The sequence below is a fragment of the Micropterus salmoides genome, unplaced genomic scaffold (assembly GCF_014851395.1).
Source record: "Micropterus salmoides isolate LMB-PRFRI ecotype aquatic unplaced genomic scaffold, ASM1485139v1 Ms_hic_scaffold_21, whole genome shotgun sequence".
Lineage (NCBI taxonomy): Eukaryota > Metazoa > Chordata > Actinopteri > Centrarchiformes > Centrarchidae > Micropterus > Micropterus salmoides.
In genome coordinates, this window is record NW_024041262.1 from 15,199,430 (window position 1) to 15,225,161 (window position 25,732).

Sequence of the window (25,732 nt, forward strand, 5' to 3'; positions counted from 1 at the left end):
AGATATTCCTCAACAGGAAGTCAGCCATTTTGCACTTCCATCATTTTCAATTATTTAAACAGATGTTTGAGGCACTTCGGATGCTCAAAGAGCCACAAAACTTTGCAGCTACACTCAAACTGGTAATGTTTCAAACAAGAATGATAGTCGAACCCTCACGAGACTTAGCATGTTCGTCAGAAGGATTGTTTTGTATTAGCTGATATGGTTTGGGGGTGTGGTTGTGGAAAATTAACTCAATAGCGCCCCCTACAAAATTTCAACAAAGCAGCCCCTGCTGTACGTTTTAACTAGCTGTACGAACCTCAGGAGACTGATGTATCATCTCTAGACCTAAAAATAAGCCTTTTGGAGCCATACCCTAAACCCAACAGGAAGTCGGCCATTTTGAATTATTTTTGAAATGTTATCCATTTTAGACTCTCCGTACTTTAACAAACTCCTCCTAGAGCTTTAACCTGATCGACTTCAAATGTGGAGAGCGCCATCTTAAGAGACTTGCGATGTTAAATTGCAAAGCTTTTTTTGATAGCTCAAACGGCATGTCCAGGGTATGGTGTTGAATTTTGATGTTTCGCCATAAAAAAGAAAGTGGCATGTAAATGGCCTAGACACGGTCAGAGTTGTCCCAAACTTCACATGTCAACCGCTTAGAGACTTACATGTCAATGTCCGGTCACAGTGATAGTGCCAACTACTGGCATCAGGAAAGGACATGTTTCAAACTTTACCTCTTATGCCTCATTTATATTTATACCCCACATAGCGCATTAGGACAAAAATGTCCATAGTGACTTCACATGGCTAGGGATGTACCTCACAAAACTTGGCACGCATGTCAGAAGGGGTGTTCTTTGTTGTCTAATATGGTTGCGCTGCAAGGTTGTGAAAAAATGGCTCAATACGCCTCCTACAAAATTTCAATGAAGCAACCCTTGCCGTATGTTTTACGTAGCTGTACGAAATGTGGGGGGCCGATTTAAGATCTCTCTAACTCATACCCTAAAGTCATCAGGTAAAACTGTGTAAAACACAGTAATCAGATTACTCTCTAATTATTAGGTTAGTCTGTGTGAAACACAGTAATCAGATCACTCTCTAGTCATCAGGTTACACTGCTTGAAACACAGTAATCAGATTACTCTCGTTATCAGGTTACACTGTGTGAAACGTGGTAATCAGATTTCTCTCTAGTCATCAGGTTACAGTGCGTCAAACACAGTAATCAAATAACTCTTTAGTTATCATGTTTCATTGTGAAACTAGTAACCAGATTATTCTAGTCATCAGGTTACAATGTGTCAAACACAGTAATGGGATTACTCTCTCATTATCAGGTTACACTGTAAAATGTAGTAATCACATCACTCTCTCTAGTTAGGCTCTCAGGAATGTTGTTTTCACAGAAATTTCCTCTGACTCGGAATGATGGGGAAATGAAATGTCCATAGGTTGATGGATGTGGACCAGTCGCTGGTCTCTTCATTAGAACTTTGTTGAAGAGTATTATGAAAAAGATTTAAAACAAATTGGACTTTTGCGAGGATCAAACCCACAACTCCAAGAGTATGAGACTCGTGTTCTTCCCACTTTGTTCATTTATGTATCGCTGTGCCCCCCAAGCTTACACTTTCTGTATGTGGAGAAACCCAAACAACAGTAGGATGAAAGTACATTGTTAGACAGTTCTGTGCAGTAGATGTTTCACTCTCCGGCCCAGAAGGCGGCGCTGTGACACTAGATGCCGCAGTTAAAAATAAGTAGAAGAAGACGATAGTTGCGGGAAAACTGAAGCGGATGGCCCCTGAGTTAACTCCAAAATCTAAGAAAACAAGGTACATTTGGAAATATATGTATAAATATAATTTTACAACTAGTTATAGCCATTAGAAATGGTGATGTACTGATGTATTGGTCTGCCGAAGTTTCACGTCGATTGTCTTAATCTGAGAAGTCAGAAAGTCAGGAGGGCTGTGTTGGTTGTGGAAGTTAACCTCCCAAAACAAATCTTAGCAGCTGAGTCTGCATGATGTTTAGTTAGCTGCCAACTTAAGATACTTACACTAAACTCTGTTTTGTAACTGTACAATATCCTTACCAAACGTTGCCAATGTGTGTTAATGCTGACTGATCTCGGCGTAATATTAATCTTCATCTGCTTTAACGTTACTACCAGTGTTGATTATCAGTAACGTTATCAGCTAACGATATCCACAGATACGCTTACAAGACCCCTACTAAACATTTGCATTTATGAAGCTTATATTATCCTATTATAAATAATGTGTAGACATTATTAACGTAATGTGTTTCAGCAAGTAGGACGTAGTACTGTATAACTAGTTTATGAGCATAAGCCAGACACATAATAGCTGGCTACCTGGATAACAATACAATATGTGTGTACAATAGATGTGACATGACCAAAGTACACATAACTCATAATTTTACTGCAGCGGGTTGTCATAATCGCAAAGACATGACAAGGTCAGATTGAGTAATTCACCGTTCAGTCAACAATAGGACATATAACCGCAATAAAAAGACCAACGTCTATTATCAGCTTATATATTTAAGTATTGGTTCAGGTGTGTCATGTTGATGCCAGTCACATTACAGTGCTCTGTATAGTCATTTTTATTTTTTTAATTTAGACAGCAAAAACTTTCATCTCTGAATTAAGTTGTATTTCGTATAAGGATAGCTAAATAGTATAAAATCCCGACTCTACCAGTAACAGGCTCACTGTGTTTTGTTGTTGGTTGTTAAAGCCTGTAAAGTAGTGTATTGTTTACAACCTCTGTGTTTTCCTTTGTAGCTTTTTTCCAAACATCACCATGAAAACCCCAAACGCCACAGATATCAAAAGGGGGATTTCAGTCCTTTGGGAGACTCTGCAGTGTCCCATATGGTGAGTCATTCACACCAAGAAGTTGAAAAAGCAAAATCTGTTGCATCTACATTATTTTTAAGTTTGTTTGTCTACTTACTTCATACTGTCATTTACATCTAGCTTGGATTTAATGACTGCACCTGTGTCTACTAAGTGTGACCATCAGTTTTGCAAGTACATAACGTTTGATTATTCCTTATTTTGTTAAAGAAACTGATATTTTAGTTTGGTGTTTTTTTGCATGCACTCACAAACAGTATGTGTGTTTTTTTTTCTTTTTCTTTAGATTTTGTATGATGAAGCTTTTGGAAAACACCAAACAAAACAGGGTTAACTGTCCAGTGTGTAAAGCCAAGATAACTAAAAGGTTGGACAAAATCAATAAGATGATAAAATAACACTGATTTGTTGTTTTTACTTATACTTGCATAAGCATAAGTGTGTTTTTTCACTTATACAGGAGCTTACAGGAGAGCCCTGGGTTTCAGAGACTTGTAGTAGGATTGCAGGACATGATACAGGCATATGAACATGACACTGGCACAAACTGTAAGACTATATCACATCACAGACCTCTTAAAATTAGTTAAAATGAACTTACAGTACATCATCTAATAACATCACTTTTATGATTTCAGACTTAACTGGTATGCCCCAGCAAAACAGACAAGCAGGGTAAGACATTTGAACAGTAACATTTAAGTTTTCTGTCATCTGAAGTACCACAAATGCAAATTTATTCACAATAGTAGCTCCCTTTGAATTTTCACCTGTATTTTTCTCTACGAAGAGCCACAAATGCTGAAGCTACTAAAAACTGTCATGATGTGTCATCTGGAGAGACACCTGGCCTTTACTGGGACAATGCGGAAAACAATTATGATCTTCCAAGGTCTTGCTCCTCAACTGTAGCAGGTAAAATCTTGACGCCTTGTATGGTGATGCATCTTTTCATCTATTAAATTAATATCAAATTAATTGGCAGATTTACCCTTATTTAAACTGACTGTATGCGGTGGTAAATGCGGTACACATTATTCATATTAAAAGTGTGTTGTCTTCCAAAAGGTTAATTATTTGTCATTTCCCCATTCCTCTTTTAGCCCAGAATGGGTACGCAAGACTTATGGAGCTTGAAGACACAAGTCCTTTGACAACAGAAAATGAAGGCCTGGACAGTGGCCTTGGAGAGGCGCCGCCAACTTCTGACAAGAAAATGCACAGCCCTTCATCAATCCCAGACGAGACTGAACACAGACCTTTAAGAAAGTCCTTAAGGAAGAAACCGAAAAAGGATAATGACAAGATTCTTGACCACAAACAGAAGAAAAGTCTAGAGAAAGTCGCCGAGTGGCTCATGAAAGTTCCAACTGAAGGAAGTCTCGAGTTAGAGAAACCCAACGATGACGCCGAGGACTCTGACAGCTGTTCTTCCTCTTCAACAATAGATGTCAAGCAACACAATAGTGATGTGAATCCTAGGAGAGCGGATCGGGCCAAAGCCCTTGAGGAGCAGGTGTTCGGGGCCGTCTACAAACGAGAGCGAAGAGGGAACAGGAGCGTCTCTCTTCCGCTTAATGTATTTGTTGAACCACCAACAATTAAAAAAACCCAGACAGCTTCCAAAAGAAAGAAGAAAAACACTCTCACTCCTGCTAAATCCAGCTCTGGAGATAAAGATGAAAGTGACATGGAAGAAGAGCAACAAGTGATAGATGAAGTAAAGAACACCAGCAGTGACATTTTTAAAGAAGCAGAGGAAAATGGCGAAGATGAGATTCTGTGTCCCTCGTCTGATGTTAGACAACAGCAACCCGAAGGAAAGTCAAAGAAAAGGATGTGTGATACTCTGCAGCAGTTCGACAGCGATTTGCAAGAGCAAGCTAAGGCAAAGTCAGAAAGTACTGAGGAAAAGAAAAGTGACAAGAGGAAAGGTAAAAGCATAAGGTCACAAAAAGGCAAGCCTGCTAGAGCGCCAAAACCCCTTGTTTTGGTTGGAGTTCAAAATGAAGAAACTAAGACTAGACCAAGGTCAGAAGAAGTCCAAGTTCATATTGAGAATTACCCTAGCAGCGAGGACCAAGAAATCCCTGTCACAAGGAGCAACAGGAGAAGTAGAAGACTTCAACTCTTCGCAGAGGAAGTCCAGGAAGGACACAAGAAAGCAAATTTGAGAGGCGATATACCTGAAAAAGACAGAAATGCTGCAAAGCAATCTGAGGATGCCAAAGGTGGAACATTGGATAAGACGGCATCACCTAAGCATGGAAACATGACAAAGGGAGCTGAAAGAAATGGATGTATTTGTGATCAAGACTTAGGAGGAATAGAAAACATGGACTCTGGTGTGAGGACGTCTTATTTGAAATCAACAGAAAATGCTGAAGTGCCAAATGCTGAAACTGTGTCTGAAGCTAGCGCTGCTTGTTATGCCTCCGTGGTCCCAAATTCTACAAGTCCAACTGAAGCAGGTGTGCTAGATGCTACGCTTGAAAGTGACAGTCCAAAGAGTAATTTCCCAAACAATATTCAGCTGGAGACCTCCGCTTGTGAGACTAAATGCGCTGGAACAGAAAACGAGGAGGAAAAGAATGACAGCGAGGTGGACACAGAGCAACTGCTGTGGAGCTTCAAAGCCACTAAACGGAAATCCTTCCACCTGGGAGGTCCAAATGTGAAAAGGAGCCGTAGCGTAGATGAAGAAAACATGCAGGGTGCCAAAACAGAGGAGAACCAGCGCGTTTGTTCTGGTGTTGGATCTGCAAAAAATCAGATCCATAAAAAGACATCTAGAATCACAAACCAAGAGGCATTGAGAGACAATGAAAACTCATCTTGTAGTGATTTGATCTCCCCTTCCATCTCACCCGGCCTGACAAGAAAAAGATTTGTTGAGAAACCAGATCAAGTTGTGGTAGAAGCCTCGATCCCTGAGAGCAGTTGTTCAAGTCAGGACATTGCTGGTGGTCACTGCATCTCCAGGGATAGCATTAGCAGTGCCCTTACTCCAAATAAAGTCTCAAAGTGTGAAAGAGAAAGTCCTCATCTTTCTGTTGTGCCTCAGGTAGTAGATTCTGGGCTGCTCTTCACAGCCGTTGAACACGAGAAGCTAAATGCACCCTCAAAGTATTCTACAATCACAGAGAATCGCCTTGATTGTACCGTGAGAGACGCTGGCAGAGTGGAGGAGATGAGAGACAGCGTTTCAGCCGCCAGTGGGAAACACTCGGGCAACGCCGCCGAACAATCTTTAAACACAGAGTCTTCTTTAACCCCTGATGGCCTTGGAATACCAGTTGTACAAATCGTCCACGAGGCGAAATCGTACAGCGGCAGTAGCGGACAGCTCAGCGCCCATTCCTCCATCAAGAGCATGCCCAGGAAGAGGACAAGGGCCCAGAGGCTCGAATCCTCATCGGAGTCAGATTGCAGCGGAGAGGGATTACCGACATTGACTGAAATTTTTGGAATGTCAGCCCCTCCCTCTGCTGTTACCCAGGATCAGGGAGACTCCGGTGAAGCTAACAACAGATGTGGGGGCGTTAAAGCTGATGCGGCGGAACACTTGAGCCGTCCACCTGCGTGCCCCAGCCCTGAATGCATTGACAGCAGCCAAGCGTCTGTGGACTTGTTTGGCACGCCAGATGAATGTAAGTTCATTCTCAATAACCGAAATAGTTTGAGTTTTTTTGTTTGTTTGTTTGTTTTGGGGTTTTTTTTTGTTTGCAGCCTGCTGAGATTACGCAGTACAGTAAGTCTCCTCTTTTGTTACTAATCTGCCAAATATGTGCTTGCTCTGTTGTTTCCCACTGTTACAATGTGTGTGTCTGAGGGATGTGGGGGAGGAAACTCATTCTCAAGCAGTTAGACACAAAACAATTGGATTATCTTTTTCTCTCTGCAGGTGATGTTCCAGTAAATGACACCGGCGTTTCCATGGAATCGTCACAATTTTCAAGCGAAGTCCTTGTCACACAGGTAAATATGATTATGTTCTCAATTACTTTGTTTTTTTTATACATGGCTGTGAATAAATACTCCCTCTATTGTAGAAATAGAATATAAATGAAATGTAATTCTATTCTATGTAATAAATTGAACTCTGTCTGGTTGCTAACAGTGATGCACTGTCATGTTACGCCCCAGAGAGGGCAGCCACCACACTTACCCAAACCAAACTGTCAGCTGCAGGATGACAGACTACCTCGCTCAGTAAAAAATGTCCCCCTCAGCAGCTTTCTAAATTGCATTTCATTTACGTTGGAGGAAATGCTGCCTAGGAGATGATTCTTGTTTTCTACCTCATCCATCTTCCAGCCCTCTCACTTTTATCTGTCGACTATATTTGACTGGGAGTTAAAGTTTCACGCCCTTGGGTTTAGAAAGGGCCCCAGGATTGCACACATCTGAGAGTCCGGAAGTTTTTGCATTACTGTGAGGCGTGTTTGTGTGTCTGTATACATAATCAATGCACTTGGTGCTGCTAACTCAAAGGATGAAATTCAAAGTATTAGTCCAGTGAAGCATTGAAACGCACACTCACTTTTAAAAGAATGGACTCTGTTCTTCCAAACCAGCACCAGATGAAAAAGCTGTTTTCACTTCTTAAATATTATATAATCTCTTTCTCGCTCTCTTATTTTGCCATGCGTTCTCCTCACTAAGTGCTGTCTGGCTGCAAAAGCACACATTTTCTTCCAATAATGACCAGCTGGCTTCAACTGGTTCCTCCTCACTGATGGACAGTTGTTATTGTTTCCATATGTCAGTGCAAGAAACTAAATGGGCAGCCAGTATGTGTCCCCTATTTTTTTGTATTCTATTAAAGTGTATGACTCATTTGTGATTATATGTGTGTCTACTTTACTTGGTTGTCTTCCTCTTTCAGCAAAAGATAGCAATGCAGAAGGAGCTGGTGAGGTTGGAGAAGTTGATGGCTCTGGTGTCAGAGGTGCTTCAGGAGAAAGAAGAAAGTCCCACCAAAGAAGTTCCCTCAGAAACAAAGCAGAGCAGCAAAACCACAGGTGAGCAGATAAGAAATTTTGTTTTTGGCACGACTAGACAATTAAACTTAGTAAATGACTGTTTAAGCCAAAATTCACTGAATATTTTCAGATTTTATTACCGTAGTTTTACATGATGTTAAACTGAAAGTTTACCCAGTGTTCCAATTTAATATGAAGTGCAGGTCAAAGATGCTGGATTACTACCCTTTTCTTCTTCTTTGAGGAACATACCTCAATAACCCCAAACTGAAGTCTTTTCTTTTTAGTTCAGCTTATGTATTGGCTTGGTGAAAGTACTGAGAGCTGACGATTGTTTTGTATCCCCAGGCCCAGACACCCACAGACCCCTCCCGTGTGACCAGGGCACAGTCCAAGGATCAGACCTGTAAGTAAAGCTTTTCGTAATACTGGCTAGAAATTTTTTCTATGTAGACATTTTTACTCTCCTGATAAGATGTTCTTGTTCTCATAAATTAGTAATTTATTACTTTGAACTACAACATTTTTGAAAGAAAGAATAGTTTGACTGAATACATTCTGAATAGGTAATACATAAAACTGAAAATATAATAATATATCAACGCACAATAGCACAATATTGTTAGCATAAAAAAGTACAAAAATAGTACATACAATGGTACATCTGTGTGCTTCAGTTTGTTTAATTGCTTAATATCTTTTGCAAAACAAAATCCGACAGAAACAACAGGCATCACATACAACTATATTTCAAGCTACGAATGAATGCTGCCTGTCCAAATTCCCAACATGAAGTCATTGTTTGCAGTATGCAGGAAATAATTAAGAGCTGAAGATATCACAGCTAAGTGATTCCCAGGAACTGGACAGGTTGAAACCAGTTTTACATGGTAACCGTCTTCATTCCTACAGAGAAGATATTCTTGATGTTGGCAACTCTCTGTATTCATCTTACTGATAGTATCATTCAAAATGTTAGGGGGATTTGTCTACGTGCGACTTTAGATCTTTCCAGGCCTATCAGGGGCATCAGTGTTTATTTGGGTAATTGTCAGTGCCGAAAAAGTACATGTAACTTTAAAGCAATAGTTGGACTTTTGGGGAAATATGCTTCTTCATAATAGATGAAAAGATTGGCCATTAAATATAAAGCTGCATTCGGTTAGTTCAGCTTTTTAGAAGCAGCTAGCCTGATTGATAGAAAGTTGTTTTTTGGTCAGTAGACCAGTAAACCAGTCTGCCATGACAATCCTTAAAGTCCAGCCTGACGTCAATTACAAATCGAATGAAATAATATCTGCCTCAGCGTGTTGTATTTCTCCCCTCTAAGGATTGTATACATTATTAATACATTTCAGATTGAGCTATATTTCAATACCACCATATTAAGCAGAACAATAACTGGAGCAAGTGGCATGTAATTGGTCTCTTTCGGTCTTTGACTGAAGGAGAAAGTTAGCGTGTGTGTGTGTGTGTGTGTGTGTGTGTGTTGCTCGTCTTGTTCTCAGAGGGTGATGCATCTCAAGAGGACAGGCGGATAATCTCACTAATGAACCCAGAATCTGCTTATGCTGTGGAGAATAAAAAAGTCATTAGTGACTCCTTCTTATATGTCATTTAGAGCACTTAGAGGGAAACTTGTGTTGCCACAGTAATTTATCTCTACCGCTTGACTGCCCTCCCCCAACCTCTCGCCTTGCAGGGTTCTAAGTGCTGTCCTCCAGGCAAGAGAGAGGGAGAGATGGAAAAAGACAGCAGATGAAAACACAGAAGGCCTCAGATATACAAGTTCTGAATTAAAAAGCATATACTCCATGGGCATACTGGTGAAATTGGGCACTGGAGTATATGACGAGCGTTCAATGAGCCATTATCACTTTGGTACAGAGAATTGAAATGGAGGCACGCTGCCAGTTGTCAGTATTTCAGGAGTCTTTGAGTGAAGAAATGAACCCAAAAGAAAACAAAGGAAGACAACTTCCAAAACTTGAATCATATGAGATATGAAATAGCCTCTAATATACTAATAACAAAGGACATATTATGGATATTGAGTTTCTGTCAATACCGAGTTCAGTGCCGAGAGTGTAAGCATATTTGATTTGAAATGAAACATTTGACTGGGTTTAAATAGCTGCTATTCAGCAGGATAATTTATTCATTTGGATCTCCTGTAGCTACCACTACCATGGTAGCATCTACTCTTCCCGGGTTCACATAATGTAAAACAAAACAATGAATCAGTAACAATAAAACCCACATTATATCGAGTTAGTCGGTAAAATATTTGATACAGCTCAAAAATAAGAGTACCACTATAAACACCCTATACAGTGACTGAAAAATATAATAAATGAAATAATATAAAATTAATAAATAAATAAAAATGAAACTACACCAAGAAAGTTCCTTTTAATGATCATACAGTGGATAGAAAAAGTCTACAAACCCCTGTTAAAATGCCAGGTTCTTACGATGTAAAATAATGAGGAAAAGATAAATCATGTCAGAGATTTTTCCACCTATAATGTGAACAATTTAATAACAAACTGAAATCTTCGAGGGGGAAAAATGAAAAATAAAAACCTTACCGTAACCTGGTTGCATAAGTGTGCACACCCTCTTATAACTGGGGATGTGGCTGTGTTCAGAATTAACCAATCACATTCGAACTCAGGTTAACTAGAAGTCATTACACACCTGCCATCATTTAAAGTGACTCTGATTAATCACAAATAACATTCAGCTGTAAGATTTTCCTGATATTTTCTTAGTTGCATCTCTGAGAAAAAGCCATGGTCCGCAGAGAGCTTTCAAAGCATCAAAGAGATCTCATTGTTGAAAGACATAAGTCAGGAGACGGGTACAAAAGAATTTCCAAAGCATTAGATATCCATGGAACACAGTGAAGACAGTCATCATCAAGTGGAGAAAATATGGCACAACTGTGACTTTACCAAGAACTAGATGTCCCTCCAAAATTGACGAAAAGACGAAAAGAAAACTGGTCAGGGAGGCTTCCAAGAGGCCTACAGCAACATTAAAGGAACTGTAGGAATTTCTTGCAAGTACTGGCTGTGTGGTACATGTGACAACTATCTCCCGTATTCTTCATATGAATGGGGTAAGGTGGCAAGACGGAAGCCTTTTCTTACAAAGAAAAACATCCAAGCACAGCTGAAGTCTGCAAAAACAAACATCCCCCAAAAGCACGTGGGAAAATGTTTTATGGTCTGATGAAACCAAAGTAGAACTTTTTGGCCATAATTCCAAAAGGTATGTTTGGTGTAAAAACAGCACTGCACATCACCCAAGGAACACCATACCCACAGTGAAGCATGGTGGTGGCAGCATCATGCTTGGGACTGTTTTTCTTCAGCTGGAACCAGGGCCTTAGTCAGTGTGGAGGGAATTATGAACATTTCCAAATACCAGGCAGTTTTGGCACAAAACCTTCAGGCGGCGGTTAGAAAGCTGAAGATGAAGTGGAAGTTCACCTTTCAGCATGACAACGACCCAAAGCGCACATCCAGATCCACAAAAGCATGGCTTCACCAGAAGAAGATTAATGTTTAGGAATGGCCCAGCCAGAGCCCAGACCTGAATCCAATTGAACATCTGTGGGGTGATCTGAAGAGGGCTGTGCACAGGCGATGTCCTCGCAATCTGACAGATTTGGAGCGCCTTTGCAAAGAAGAGTGGCCAAATATTGCCACATCAAGATGTGCCATGCTAATAGACTCCTACCCAAACAGACTGCCTGCTGTAATAAAATCAAAAGGTGCTTCAACAAAATATTGGTCTAAGGGTGTGCACACTTGCAACCAGGTTATTTGAGGGTTTTTATTTTTCATTTTTCCCCCTCAAAGATTTCAATTTGTTTTTCAATTGAATTGTTAACATTATAGGTGACATTAAAGGTGGAAAAAGTTCTGACATGATTTATCTTTCATTATTTTACATCAGAAGAACCTGGCATTTTAACAGGGGTGTGTAGACTTTTTCTTTCTACTGTATAGTCGGATATTATGTGCCAAAGTGTGTCCAATTTGGAGAGGGGCCTGTGTTCTGTGCCGTTAGGCGTTTATCTTTTTAAAAAGAGTTTAACTTGTTAAACGTGTCTTTTAATAATAACCCTAAACATAGAGACAATACAACCCATTTTTCTTTTTACTGAATCATTGACTTGGCAAAGGATTTGCAACCATGGTGTATGTTGCCTTGACTACTTACTTTCTGCCCCTTACAGCAGGAGGCTGTATAAAAAGGGATACGATTTCTACACTGATATCTAATGTGGATGCAAACACCTTCAACTTACAGCTGAGTCAGCACTTTAATCATATAGTTATTGTTTTATTTTAGATTTTCTGCAGGAGCCACCACAACAGCAGTGTGTCACTGTCCTAATACTTATTGCCTGCACTGCACCATGTTTCAGTGCTCCACAGAAGTTAATGTACACGTCTCTGTCTTGCAGCAAAGCTGTGCCTGAAGCAGAACGAGAGCCGAGCACAGGACCGTCTGATGGCAAAGGGGCCCCCCAGCCCACCGCAGAGATGTGTAAGGATGCAATGTTGGACAGAATGTGACACATGCAAGAAAGTTTAACATGTGTAACTGTGTTTTTCTATGAAAGATTAAAAACATTTCAGTCATCCAGGAGCACATGAGCTGAAAGAAACATTTTTTTTTGATAATCTCATGATTCCACACTTGATCCTCCACAATGATTCCCCGAGTACATAAATGGAGGTCTATATATGGCAACTGCCTCACTGCTTCTCAAAATGTTTTTAACATGCCAGCAAAGATTAGTTTGACTGAGTTGAGGAGAGTTCTTTTGAACTGAGAATTGGGTCAGATTGGATTAGGTTTTGTCTGTATGTGACTCTTTTTATTTGTTTGTTTTCTCTCTCTCTCTCTCTCTTCAGCCATGCAGCGATCCACGCACAAAGGAAACAATGTAACAGGCACCGGAGCCTCCAAGACACTTAGTTCAAGTTCAGCAGTCAAAACTTTAAAGAATGATGGTTCACCATCAGATGCACAAGAAGACAAAGAAAATAACACTCCTCTAAGAGATAGAAGTAAAGCTAAGATGGTGCTAGTGACATCTGGGTTAGGCCCCAATGAACAGGTGGGCATTCACCCATTCAATCAATGAATGTGTTTATTTTAGTGCCTTTGCATGGTAGGATACATTAACCAATCAGATGTTGTTGCCTATAGATAATGGTGAAAAAGTTTGCCAAGCGAGTTGGTGTCCGTGTGGTTTCCCAGGTGACTCCAGAGGTGACCCATATTATAATGCACACAGGTGAGTATGCTCACGTAGAGGAAGCGTGAAGATATGACAATAATGTACTTTTAGTGAAGACTGTAACTAAGTGGTTGATATACAGTGAATCTATTAAATTGGCTATTGAAAATTCCACTTTTAATCTCCCAAGGTCCCGTTTTATATAATATATAATATTTTTTCTTGTGCAGGAACATTTGACTTTCCCCAAGTACATTTTCTTTTTACATGTAGTTGCAGCTTGTTTTGTGCGTCTTTTTAAAGCGCTCCTCAGAGATAAGCTCGCCGTTTCTGTCTCACCCACTCACTCTCTCCTCCATTCATCCGCTTGTTGCTAATTACCCTCTCTGATAGATTATTTTTAATTTCAGAGCTCGCTGTCTCCAAAGCACCACATTAACTGTCACTGTTTAAGAAGCCCTTTTTCTAATGGCAGCTGTTTCCCGGGTAACCAAAAAATGGGAACATCGGGCCTCTTGATCTTTGTGGTTAAAGGTTGGAAAGGAGCAGGAGGTGTCCCCTTCTCACCTTTAGCAGAAAATAATAATCATTTGAAATGAAGTTATGTTTGAGGTGCATCGATAACATGCACTTGACTTTTGCCTGGAATACAAATCAATAGATAATTAATATATTTCTTGACGGAAGAATGTCTGTGAGGGTATTCACTCTTTTAGTGTTCATTCCTAAATGGTTTGATGCCATTTAAAAGAACTGTTGATGCTTCAAAACCCCATTCCTACACAAGAGTACATTCTTGACGTTCTCTGTATTCATCCATCTGATCATTGAAAATGATGGGGTGATTTGTCAACACCCATGTTTTGATCTTTCTTGTCTTATCGTGGGCATTGATTTTGTATTTGTGGTAATGGCCACTGCCTACAAAGTACATGTAAACCGCTGTACCACTGTAAAGGTTGTTGGTGTGGAAAAGCACGTCATTCTTTACCTAAGTAATGAAAATGTAAAGGGTAACTTTGGTATTTTTAATTTAAGTCAATAATGGGGACAACTATTTTTTTTAAAAATTGGTCTAGTATTGAGCGAGCGCTCTACAGTTGCCAAACCAAAAAACCAAACCCTTTAAAATACCAAAGTCATACAATCACGAAAACTAACAGGCCGAGGCAGCGGTAGGCCAACAACTCCTGTCTCTGCGACCAAATTACTGATCAAGAGCGTCTGGTAACTTTGAACAGAGATATATCGCGGCTGTTTCTGGTTAAACAAAAAGGATCTTACTCTTTAAAATAAAAATAGAAGGAATCCTTCCCACAATGTTGACAGACACTTATAATAACAATCTGAGCCTGTCAGTGGCAAAAACAAGCACTTTAGTGGACGTACTTTGACGGCACCCAATTTCCCAGAGGAATTACATTGCTTCCCTGTCTTGCTTCAGCCGACTGTCTTGATCAATACTGAACCAATTTCAACAAAAATATTGTCCCCCATTAGTCACATCACATAGACATAAAAACATGGTAACATAGGGTTGAAAAATAGAGAAATTACCCTATAAGTAGCATAAATGATAACAGTAAAAAAGTAATTTCAGGGAAGAGTGGGCAGTAGTTACAGCTGTATAGTTTGTGCTTTATTTTGCATAGCATTAAAGCTTTCAGCGTGGTCTCTAAGAGGATGCATTTATTCTTTTCTACACATATTGTCTGTTTGTGTCTGCATACTACAAGATGTGTTCATTCTGTAAAATAAAAATGAGTATTTCCTAAAAGTAAGACACATGCTAAACAAGGATTGACCTCAAGGTTCTCAACCTCACAAACTAACTAACTAACTAACTAATGGACCATCTGTAATAGGAACCATTATACCTCATTTATCATCATTTCAACTCAAGGTGTGTTTATGTACGTACGTGTACTACTAGCACATGTTGTCACACATCTGTTTCTTTTCTTTTCTCTGACAGATGAACAACTGGTATGTGAGCGCACGCTGAAGTATTTCCTTGGCATTGCAGGCAGGAAGTGGGTGGTGAGCTTCCAGTGTAAGTCCTGACTCACTTTACTGTCAAGCTCCATCGCTGATGAGCTGCCAACAATTACTCTAAATACAAAACAGCATGATGTGGAGGCATAGGCTGGAATAAAAGGAGCGTTACATAATACAGTAGCCACCAGAATAGTGTTTGTGCTTCTGACAATAAGCTCATATGTTTCTTATTTCCTCTCCGCAGGGATATCAGAGTGCTTCAAACAAAAGAAGCTCTTAGATGAGGTACGCTCGCCGTTGATTTCCTGCTACATCTCTGTATGTCTCAATATTGAATTAAGGCTCCTGCGTGATGAATCTCTCCATGTGGTTCCCTGTGATACCTCATAAATTATTTGTCATCCATTTGCTTTAGCAATCCCTGCATCTGGGTCTGTGCTATGCAAGTATAATCCTTTGCCAGGCTTTGTTTAATATCTCCATTAATTTAAAACAATTGCTCCGTCGTCCATGCCAGTTTATAAGCATTTCTATGCATCGTATATTGTATGTATCAATGGACTCCACACAATTATAAGATGAACTCTGTCAAACTGAAGTGTGTTCAGTGTACTCTTAGGACCGTATTTGATCCTTAAAACAAATCAAATATTATTAGCTTTTTGAGGGTGAATAACTGCTTTATTACTTAAAAGCTTATAGCTACAGGAAAGGTGTTATACCATTGTGATTGAGGTTCACTTACTTAATTCACATATGCTGAGGTAATTTTGTTTTTTATTCTTCCCCAAACAGAGTCTCTATGAAGTTAAAGGTGATGTGGTGAATGGGCCAAACCACCAGGGCCCCATGAGAGCTCGCACCACTAAAGACAATAACGTGAGTCCCTTACACACTGAACAGGGTGGCAATTATACACTTGTTTATTTGATTTAAATAGCCTCCAAAGGTAAAAGCTAGTCAGTGAACTCCCCAAGGTTTCACTTTTGGAAGGTGTGCATGTAAAAAAAAAAAAAAAAAAAACTAAACAAGGAAACATGTTTTTTTTCTGTTGCCAGCTTGCGAGTACAATCTAAGCTACAATATTTTACCTTACAAACCCCAGAAAATGTTAGATACATTTAAATTTACATATAAAAGTATTTCTCAGCAACATTAAATATTCATGACTAAATTAGCAATCAAAGTTTAAGAAAAGATTATCCTTAAATATTATTTATTAAAAATTTATTTTAAATTAAAAATATGCTTCATCAAGACTGTGTGGGTGTGGTTTGATCTGATTTGACTCATGGCAGCCTGGAAACATGAGCAAACGGCCCCACAGGCGTTATCACAGAAGTGTGTGACGTCCCCTTTTTCCAGATGAGTTCTCCCACTTCAAACCAGTGAGAGTTACTCTGACAAAAACACATCTACAGAAATCTGTCATGTAAAATAACCAACGCTGAAAATGACGTTTTTATGTAGGGCCCCGTCGCTTATAGTGAAAAGCTGAGAGTTGAAGTTGTGAGACATCAACTAATTCATTGATTTAATGAAGTTAAATTCATACAAGTACTGATCCAATCAGCAAACATTTAAATGATGATGGGGTTACAGCGTCTACAGACTACAAGAAAATGTTTAAAATATTCATCTGAAGATTAATGAGATTGATATGCATCGAAGGGTTCTTGCAAGAGTCAAACCAGCGACAGTGCAGTTACATAGCAAAGTTTACTTGTTGAACTCTGGACCACGAGGATGCCCCCATTAAAGAGTAATTTAACAGTTGGTGAAGCAAACAGAGCAATACATACACAATCTAGTGAAGAGGGCCCTCTCTTTTTTTCACAATATAAATGCATTTAAACTGCTTGCTTTTCATTTTATTCACCCTTTGGCCCCACAGAGGCCTTTATTAGAACATCAGTCCATTCTACAAGATTATCATCACACTACATACTGTATATTATAGGTCTGAAGAGTGAGCCAATCACTCAGTCTGGTTTCAACACCTAAAACATGTCAACAACTGTCTTCTGTGTTACTAAAGAACTGACTGATTACAAAAAAAACAGTTTCAGTGAAAAAAAGAGAACCACAAATCAACACATTAACTGTTGCGATTATTGACAATTATTGCCACCTCTATTGTTTGTGAAGGCACATTGTCTGACCACAAAGAGTAGCCTCATTCTGTGAAGAAAATCAAACTAGGTGTCCCAATAACAAACAGCATTTGAACCTGTTTCTTCCTATTGCGCCAGCCTCTTAGCTCAGGCCGTGTTGTAAAAAGCTAATTGTAATTTTCCTCTTGGTGTAAGGCCAGGAGGACCGGTTCCGTTGCCACTGAGGGGGAAAATTAGAAATGGCTAGATGTCATGTTGGCCGTATCGCTGCCTTTGAAGAACCTCCGCTAATTGAATTAGCTAGTAATTTCAGGCTTATTTAAGTGGCTTCAGCACAGCACTGGGACTTTGATGGAGACAGACAGATTGTCCTGTTCATACTCACTCTCTGTCACCTGCGCCGCTGTGACAAACAGATGAAGTGCCAGGACTCGGGAGTCTGTCACCAGAATGTAGATTCCCAGAGAAATCAGTTGAAAAATACTCGTGGGGGGGGGGGGTTTGCATGTTATCACATCACGCACTTTAATACCTCCTGAAGGACATTAGGTGTTGTCTAAATTAAAAATCTGTAACAAACACTTTTTCATCTCACCAAGCACCTCTGGCTAATGATCATTATAGACGGACAGGAAGGTGTGAGAAATTAGTATTTCTCTCTCCAGCAGCTCGGACATTAATCTTTCAAACCCTTCCATCCAGCCACGCACTGTAGATGAGACTGTGATGTGAGTTGCACATTTCCTTTCTGTGGTTATTGTGGTTCAAGGAAACAATTTCACATTCCCATTTCAAGCGAGCTTATTGGCCCTGAGTGCAATAAAACAATGTGTCCCTGGTGTCGGGCCAGTCGTTTTTCTTTGCATGCTTAAAGCGTGATATTACCTCAGTGAAGGTGGCTCTGTTTGCTTTTTTCTGTTGGACTCATCCCTGAATTTACAGTATTACAGTGAGAGCTAAAACTGAACAAGGTCTTGAGGTTTATTTTATTACACAATAACAGAGGAATACATGTTATAAATTGTAAGATGTGCTTGATTTACTGTTTCGGCTCTCAGAAACATACTCAACTGGATTGTTACGGCTGCCCTTTTAACAGTATTATTGAAATTGTCCGAAGGTTAAATCCACTGAAATGTCCTCTTTCGTTTGAATGTGGACATTTTGCAGGACATCTGACCCTAGATTCTTTTATCCTTACTTTGTATGTTCTTTTTCTCTTCAGTTACTCATGAAGGGCTACAAGATCTGCTTCCAAGGGCCTTTTACAGACATGACTACAGGTAAATCACATCAACAATGTCACATGTTCAAGTAAAGACTAGAGAAGTTTTTTTCTATGTGAGAGCAAGGGCTGAAATGTAACATGCAAAGTAGATCAAGGAATTGCTGAAGTTTTGAGGGTGATGTTGTTTATTAATAAAATTTGGTTGTTAAAGAAATAGTTTGACAATTCGGGGAAATACGCTTATTTGCTTTGTGACAGTTAGATGAGAAGAGTCATCTTTACACTGGTCATGTCACACTGTTGCACTGCGTTTTTTTGTACGGATTACACAAACTAGGTAAAACATGTTGTAGTTGTGAGCTTAAGAGCTTGCGACTGATAGACTGAATTTGTCACCTTTGCACCAAGTCAGGCTAGCCGTTTCCAGTTGTTTTGCTAAGCTAAGCTAACCAGGTCCTGGCTGTAGCATCATATTGAGCATACAGACATAAGAGTAGTATCGATCTTCTCACCTAACTCTTGGCTAAAAAACAAAAAATGTTGAACTGTTACTGTCATTAAAATTGGGACCAAAATATGTTCTGGAGATAAAGTGTATTATGTGTATGCTATTTGCTCTGTAAGCGACAACACTGAGCGGTCTAGGGAGGGGTGTGAAATGCAGACTTTTTACTTTTTTAAGGGAGTTTCATCCAGGTGTTTCTCACTGTAAGACCTGAAACTTCCATTTTTTGAATACCACATAATGTATGTAATGAGTCTAGCTAAGACAACTCTGTAGGCTTAGACATACACAGCATTCAAACACCACAGGAATTGAAGAAGCTGCTGTTTGCACTGTTGAGTTTTCTCAATCAAGAATACTTAGCTCAACCCGCACTTCTTCAGTTTTATTGATGTCTGTGTTCTGTAGAACTCCCGCCTTGCTTTCAAGAGATAAAGATGGGGAAAATAACAATAAAAAAAGGGGGGGAGTTAAGGAGGCAGTTAAAGTGATTTGCACAGGGTTTGACTGACACAGCTCGAAACCTGTGCTGTCTTTTAAACCCTGTCATTTCGGTACTGGAGAACAATGACGAGTTTCCCGAGTGTGTGGGCGGATTCACTATAGACTTGGGAGGTTGCTATGGTGTCAGTTAGCTGCCTGGAGTTTTTTTTTATTATTATTATTTTTCGGAGAAGAAAGAGGAAATGAGCCTTCAGTCGTGGCCAAACTGCTTTTGCTGAATCTGAAACTGGTGTAAATACCCAGTTCTTTTTTTGCAGTTTCTGCACCAGCCTTGTTATTGAACGTTGATGCAAATGATTTAAACTGTTGATGACCTCCATTGAAGTTGTAGTTCAATGTAGAGAGGAGTTTAGTTGCCCTTCAAACAACATACTTTTTTTTTTGCTTTACCTCTCCAGCATGAATGAATTGACAAATAGATCGTGGGTGAAGGTCTCAGGGGGTACATTACTTAAAAATCCAAACGGCAGCATTCTTTGGTTTCCGTCTTCCTGGGGCTCTTAAAGTGCTCCTGCAGCATCCTCCTGCTGCCTGCCGGATCGATGAAGCTTTGCTAATGGCTCGACATCTGCTAGCTAGCGTGAGGACTTTCCTTAACATGTCACAAACATGAGGATGGAGTCTGTTTTCTTCACCCAGTGGGATTTCATCCATTATTTAATTGCTCCCATTTGTTTACATGTTAAATTATGAGGTTATATACAACTTGTACTGCAAGTTGAATAAAGTTTTCCTGACATGAGCGTCCTCACGTTAAAGGCAACAACTAAGTGAAGCTGTTGATTTAGATATTTTTTTAAGGTGTGTTTGGTGTCTGATATGAAGTGTTGAAATATGAACAGATGTTTTCCAAGCCATGTTAAATGTGTGTTGACTGATTGCGTGAGATGCACATATTGATTTGAGTGGAGACTTAAGTATTGACTTGCTTTCCATCCTTCCGATCAAAGGAAGTCTGAGCTTGAAATGAGTCTGCTCGGTATCCCCTTGGGGTTAAAGAGGTGAAAGTGGAGAGAATTGAATTAAGGTGTGACCAAGGATACTTTATCAGAAACCCAGTCCAAAAAACAGTCAGTAAACCTTTACAGCCAACTTGTGTGTGTGTGTGTGTTGTAGATGAAATGGAGTGGATGGTGGAGCTCTGTGGAGCAGCTGTAGTCAAAGATCCACTTCTCCTCGACAGTAAACAGGTAAGTGTGTAAGAGTGTCTAGTCTCTCCCATTTGAACAAAAAAATAAACTAGAAAAAAGTCAGTTATTTTGCACACACATTCAGAAATTATTTCTAGCGCCACCATCAGATCAATATGTCTAATACTTTGGTTGATGAACAAGTGCCTGCAAAACTAATGACATCCCTATCAGCCTCAGCTGTTCTTGTGTGTTGTGCTAACTTGAAAATGTTAGCATGCTAAACTAAGATGGTTAACATACGGTAGTGAACATTATACCTTCTTAACAATGTTAGCATTGTCTTTGTGAGCATATTAACATGCCACCGTTAGCATTGAGCTCAAAGTACAGCCTCACAGAGGCAAGGCAAGTTTATTTGTATAGCACATTTCAACTACGAGGCAATTCAAAGTGCTTTACACAAAGCATAAAAGCATTATAGGAAAATTTTTAAAAGGGTGAAATAGAAAATTAAAACAGGATAGTAAAAGTTACAGTGCAGTGTAAGATATGAATCTACAGCCTTAAATTTGATTTAATTAAAGGAAGTGGTAAAAAGAAAAGTCTTCAGTCTTAATTTAAAGGAACTGAGCGTTTCATCAGACCTGCAGTTTTCTGGGAGTTTGTTCCAGATATACAGAGCATAAAAACTGAATGCTGCTTCACCATGTTTAGTTTTGATCTTGGGACAGAAAGCAGACATGTCCCAAACGACCTAAGAGGTCTAGATGGTTCAGAACAAATGTATTTTGGCTCTAAACCATTCAGTGCTTTATAAACCAACCAATGTGGCTGCTTAAATTCAGGTCTGAGTCCGTGACTACGCCAAGATTTCTGGCTTTGGTCTGTAGTCTTTAAAATTACTGATCACTATGATGGGATCATAGTCCCCTGGTGATATGGTTATGTAAATCTGTGTGTTATCTGCATAATTATGGTAACATATTTTGTTGTTTTTCATAATCTGAGCCAGTAGTGTATCATGACTGTAGACTCCTAGTCTTGCTTTTGCAGTATATAATGTTTTAGTTTTAATGATTCCAGTTTGCTCAAGATTCCTGTGACTCATATTTATACCAATATCAGCAAACTGTTACCTGCAGGGACTATGTGGCAGTAAAATGTATGGCTCCCCTACTGAACAATTCTTTGACTCATAAAGCCACAGCCACCATAACAGTTCATGTCTGTCTCCTGGGTTTGATTTTTATTTTTGAAAATGGCTCATGAATGCAGTGTTTAGCAAATGGCACATTATAAATGAAAGAAACTGAGTAATGCTGAAAATCCCCAGATCAAATATCCACCACATCAACAATCCTTAAACCAGCAAGTGTCAGCTGACATAATAGATAATCTGACATGCAAAGGTGAAAATGGAATTTCTTTCCAATTTGGCTGGCTATAAGTATATATGTTATACATATTGCTAATTTTGTAATCAGGCATAATTTCTATCTTTTTGTTACACAGAAGTCCCATCAGCTGGTCATTGTACAGCCTGGATCAGAGTCGTCATCATCCACATCCAGCAGTGAGTCTGAAAATAAAATGTCATTTTCTCCATCTACTTTTATAATACTTTCAATCATATTAATTGTAGTTATTTTCACTCAAGCGCTCTCTCCGATTTACTTGCTGACACAGAGCACATACAGAGTTCATAAAGATTGGAATTAGACTGACAGCTGCAGCTGGAGCTGATTACATAATTCATACCTGGGTTCCCTCAAGGGTTCGAGCCTCACACAAGCATAAACCCACACAGGAATTGTGTGTGATGGACAATTTGCCAATAGATATTTACATTATAATGTAGTACTACATTCCATTGTTTAATCTTGATACTTGTTGTCTACATGTTCTCAATGCAAAAGCAACTTTCTTAAAAAACACAAGGTATTTTTTTGTAGAATAATTGACAAAAGCGTTCCTACCACCGTCTATTGTTGTTTGGTTTTTGTAAAAGGTTATCAACACTTACCAAAAACACCACAGTGATGTTATTTTTTTTATAAATTTAAGGCAAATTATCGAGGCAAATAGTAACATTTAATGAAGACTGCCTGCTCAAACTAGCTTGTAGGGCTGAACGATGACATCGTTTTCAAATCGAAATTGCAATTTGATAGAACGTGATTAGCTAATCCTGAAGACGGGGATTAAAATGTAGATTAATTATACATGCATCTGACCCGTTTTAACCTCTTAACATGCCGTCAGGTCCTGGCGGCAGCTTTCGGTATGTGCACACAACTGCTATGTTAACTTCATACTCATGATACACCGCTTGAAAGCTAAAATCCTCGTGATTTGTCCAATGCAAACCATTTCAAGATACAATCAGTGCTTCTGTCAGACCAACCAGTACAAGCAAAATTGAGGCGACTCATCTATGAAGCCTCATAGTAATCCACCAATCGATTATATTCCAACAAAAATGGTCTTGTTACGTTGTCAAAGGTGCAGATGATCCAATCCAGTAAAAATATTTAGTCCAAAATACATTATTCCATCAATAAATCCCCAGGGACTGCTGCCGCATCATTTCATATTTGCCGGCAGACGTGGCTCATATGTCATTATAACTGTAATAACGCCGATTTGAATGTAAACTACGATAGCTTGTATTCAAAACTAACATAGCCCAAGTAAAAAAATTTGTTCAGTTTTCCTTGATTTTTGTGCTTCTACCATTGTTAAGTAGGCTACGTAGTTAAATCGTTTCTTTTGTCTGTTTTAACTGTGTTTATTGGTGATATACGATCCGGAGTCTGCAAAGGGTGTTTTATTTTGAAATCGACCAGATTCTCTATGCTGTCCTGTATCTGACTTCCTGCCTGGTTCATCTGCTCTGTGCTGCTTGACGTGGCTTCAGTCAAAAATAGACTGGCTGTGTGTATCGAACAAATCTTCAATACTTCAATAAAAAAAAAACAAGCAAATTGAATCGCTAAATCTGGCAGAATCGGCCCTGCGATGGACTGGCGACCTGTCCAGGGTGTACCCCGCCTTTTGCCCGATGTCAGCTGGGATTGGCTCCAGCCCCCCGCGACCCTGTACGCAGGATAAGTGGTTGACAATGGATGGAATCTGGCAGATCGTTCAAACCTACTAGCTAGAATTCAAGTGTTGTTAAGTATAAGGGCTTATGCAAATGGTTATTTTCAAACTTGCTAATAGTTACTTAGTTTATTACAAACTTTAAAAAATGAATTTCTAATTTTTGTAAATTTGTTATTTTTGTAGTGTTTTCTATCATGAAACAAAAATGTAACTAAACATTTGTCATGATATGGTGACCAAAAATGGAAAAAAGAAGCAGGTTTTTAATAGCAGCTAACAATGTTACCTAACGCAGCTTGCTCGCCAGGCTAGCCAGCCAAATGTTGCAAGGTATCTTCATTAGCTTGTATCTGCTAATGTAAACTATTCTCTCTTAGTAAAGAACAAGATTGTGATTTAGAAAAGGTGGTTGAATTTAATTATGTTTAGAATGTCTCATTCTCACGCTAGTGAATATTAGCGAAAGCAACGTTTTTTGAATCGCTTGATGAAATTTGAGATGGATGAAGCTATTAAGAGGTCTAGCTCCAGGCTGGCATTAAAATTATTAGTTTTTCTAGACTGTTCTCACTCACTAAAATAAGAAACTCTTATCTTTTTACCTGTTTGTAACCGTATCCACATTATTAATTACCATTTCACAAAAATATCTTCACATTGTCAACAAGGTTATCACAATGTAGTTAGTTTTTTCTTGTGTTTGTTTGTTTTGAAAAGAGATATGGGCAAGGTCTTTGGCTAAAGTCAGTAAATATGTGAATACACTGGTAAACTAAGGATCTGTTTACTGTAATGGTGACTGGTTGATGGTTACATTTATTGTTTGATTTCTTATCTGAATTCGCTGTAGTGAATGCATGGTCCCCACAAGCACAGAAATTTTGGCTGGTGTGCGTGACTGTGCACCTGTCTGTCCTTTAGTACATGGATTTGAATGTGTTTGTGCCTGTGTGAGGACCAGTTGGAGGGTGACAGAACGGTGAAATGGCTGAAATGATGCTGCCAGCCAAAATGAGACAGTTTCCCAACAAGAGCGACGGGAGTGACGTGCCAGGCAAGCAAGTGTGAAGGAAGTTAGGCAGCAGAGAAATGGACAGGAGAAAATTTCAGGTGGGGGGGGGGGGATGTCAAAACAAGCTGGCCACAGAAGAGAGAGGCTGCCATCACACAAGGAGAGCTGACAGTTTGAAACAGAAAGGGAGCAAGTGGCTCTGAGTCCTGCCTTCTCCTGGCATCCTAATTTGCACTGCTGCATATTTAATGCAGCTTTTCCTCCTCCTGGCACTCATAGCCCACGTAAAAAAAAAAATATATATATATATATATTATGGAAATACTGTACATACATATGATTTTGTCATTTGTAAACTCCTATTATCTGCTCAACAGGTCTTTCTACACAAGCCACAGTTGTGACACGTGGTTGGCTGTTGGACACCGTGGCAACCTATACCCTTCAAAACTACAAGAAATACACAACATGAGTAACCAAGTGCATTAAATCCACAGCCATGCATTGTCTTCCATCTGTTTTTTTGATTAGCTTAAAGCTGTTTGTATTGTATGTGCATGGCATGATGTATATAAAGTTAACAGAAGATGCTTGAATTGAGTGTTTTCTTCTTTTTGTTTTTTAGCACTGGAATTAGCACACACAAATCTATCACCACTACCTACCATAACTATAAACTGTATATTAAAAAAGCCTGTAATCAACTAAATGCTAAAGACATGATGCAAAATGAGGGAGTGAGATAACTTGTCAGTGCATCGGGTACTTAATTATGGACATAATAATATCTATGAGCGTCTTAATTAAGATACTTAAAACTGTTTTTTGGGGGGTTGAATGAGGATCTATCTGAGGTAAGCTGCCTTTAAGACCAATTAAGGATATTAGTACAGTGGACCCTCACCATGCTCAGCATCATCCCAGAGGATTTCATAAAGAATCATTTAGAGTATTAATACTTGATGTCTCCTATCAGATTTAATGTATTTTAA

At 39.3% G+C, this 25,732-nt stretch overlaps 1 protein-coding gene across 1 annotated transcript; it reads left to right on the forward strand.

Moving 5' to 3' along the window:
- Positions 1–1,746: 1,746 nt before the first annotated feature.
- Positions 1,747–25,336, forward strand: LOC119916150 (breast cancer type 1 susceptibility protein homolog). Its single transcript, XM_038736052.1, has 21 exons — positions 1,747–1,835; positions 2,819–2,911; positions 3,014–3,067; positions 3,180–3,260; positions 3,354–3,442; positions 3,532–3,568; positions 3,684–3,808; positions 3,997–6,543; positions 6,798–6,871; positions 7,782–7,917; positions 8,227–8,284; positions 12,359–12,441; positions 12,813–13,018; positions 13,111–13,198; positions 15,117–15,194; positions 15,384–15,424; positions 15,935–16,018; positions 18,479–18,536; positions 20,607–20,680; positions 22,136–22,196; positions 25,118–25,336. Exons 1-21 carry the CDS (start codon positions 1,798–1,800, stop codon positions 25,210–25,212), a joined length of 4,200 nt encoding a protein of 1,399 aa, XP_038591980.1. The 5' UTR covers positions 1,747–1,797; the 3' UTR covers positions 25,213–25,336.
- The last annotated feature ends 396 nt before the right edge of the window (positions 25,337–25,732 follow it).

Excerpts from the sequence above, each read along its gene's own strand:
- LOC119916150 (XM_038736052.1), top strand. The coding sequence starts at position 1,798 with ATGGCCCCTGAGTTAACTCCAAAATCTAAGAAAACAAG. Across the intron at positions 3,569-3,683 it reads CAGCAAAACAGACAAGCAGG|AGCCACAAATGCTGAAGCTA; the intron begins GTAAGACATTTG and ends TTCTCTACGAAG. Across the intron at positions 22,197-25,117 it reads GTCATCATCCACATCCAGCA|GTCTTTCTACACAAGCCACA; the intron begins GTGAGTCTGAAA and ends TCTGCTCAACAG.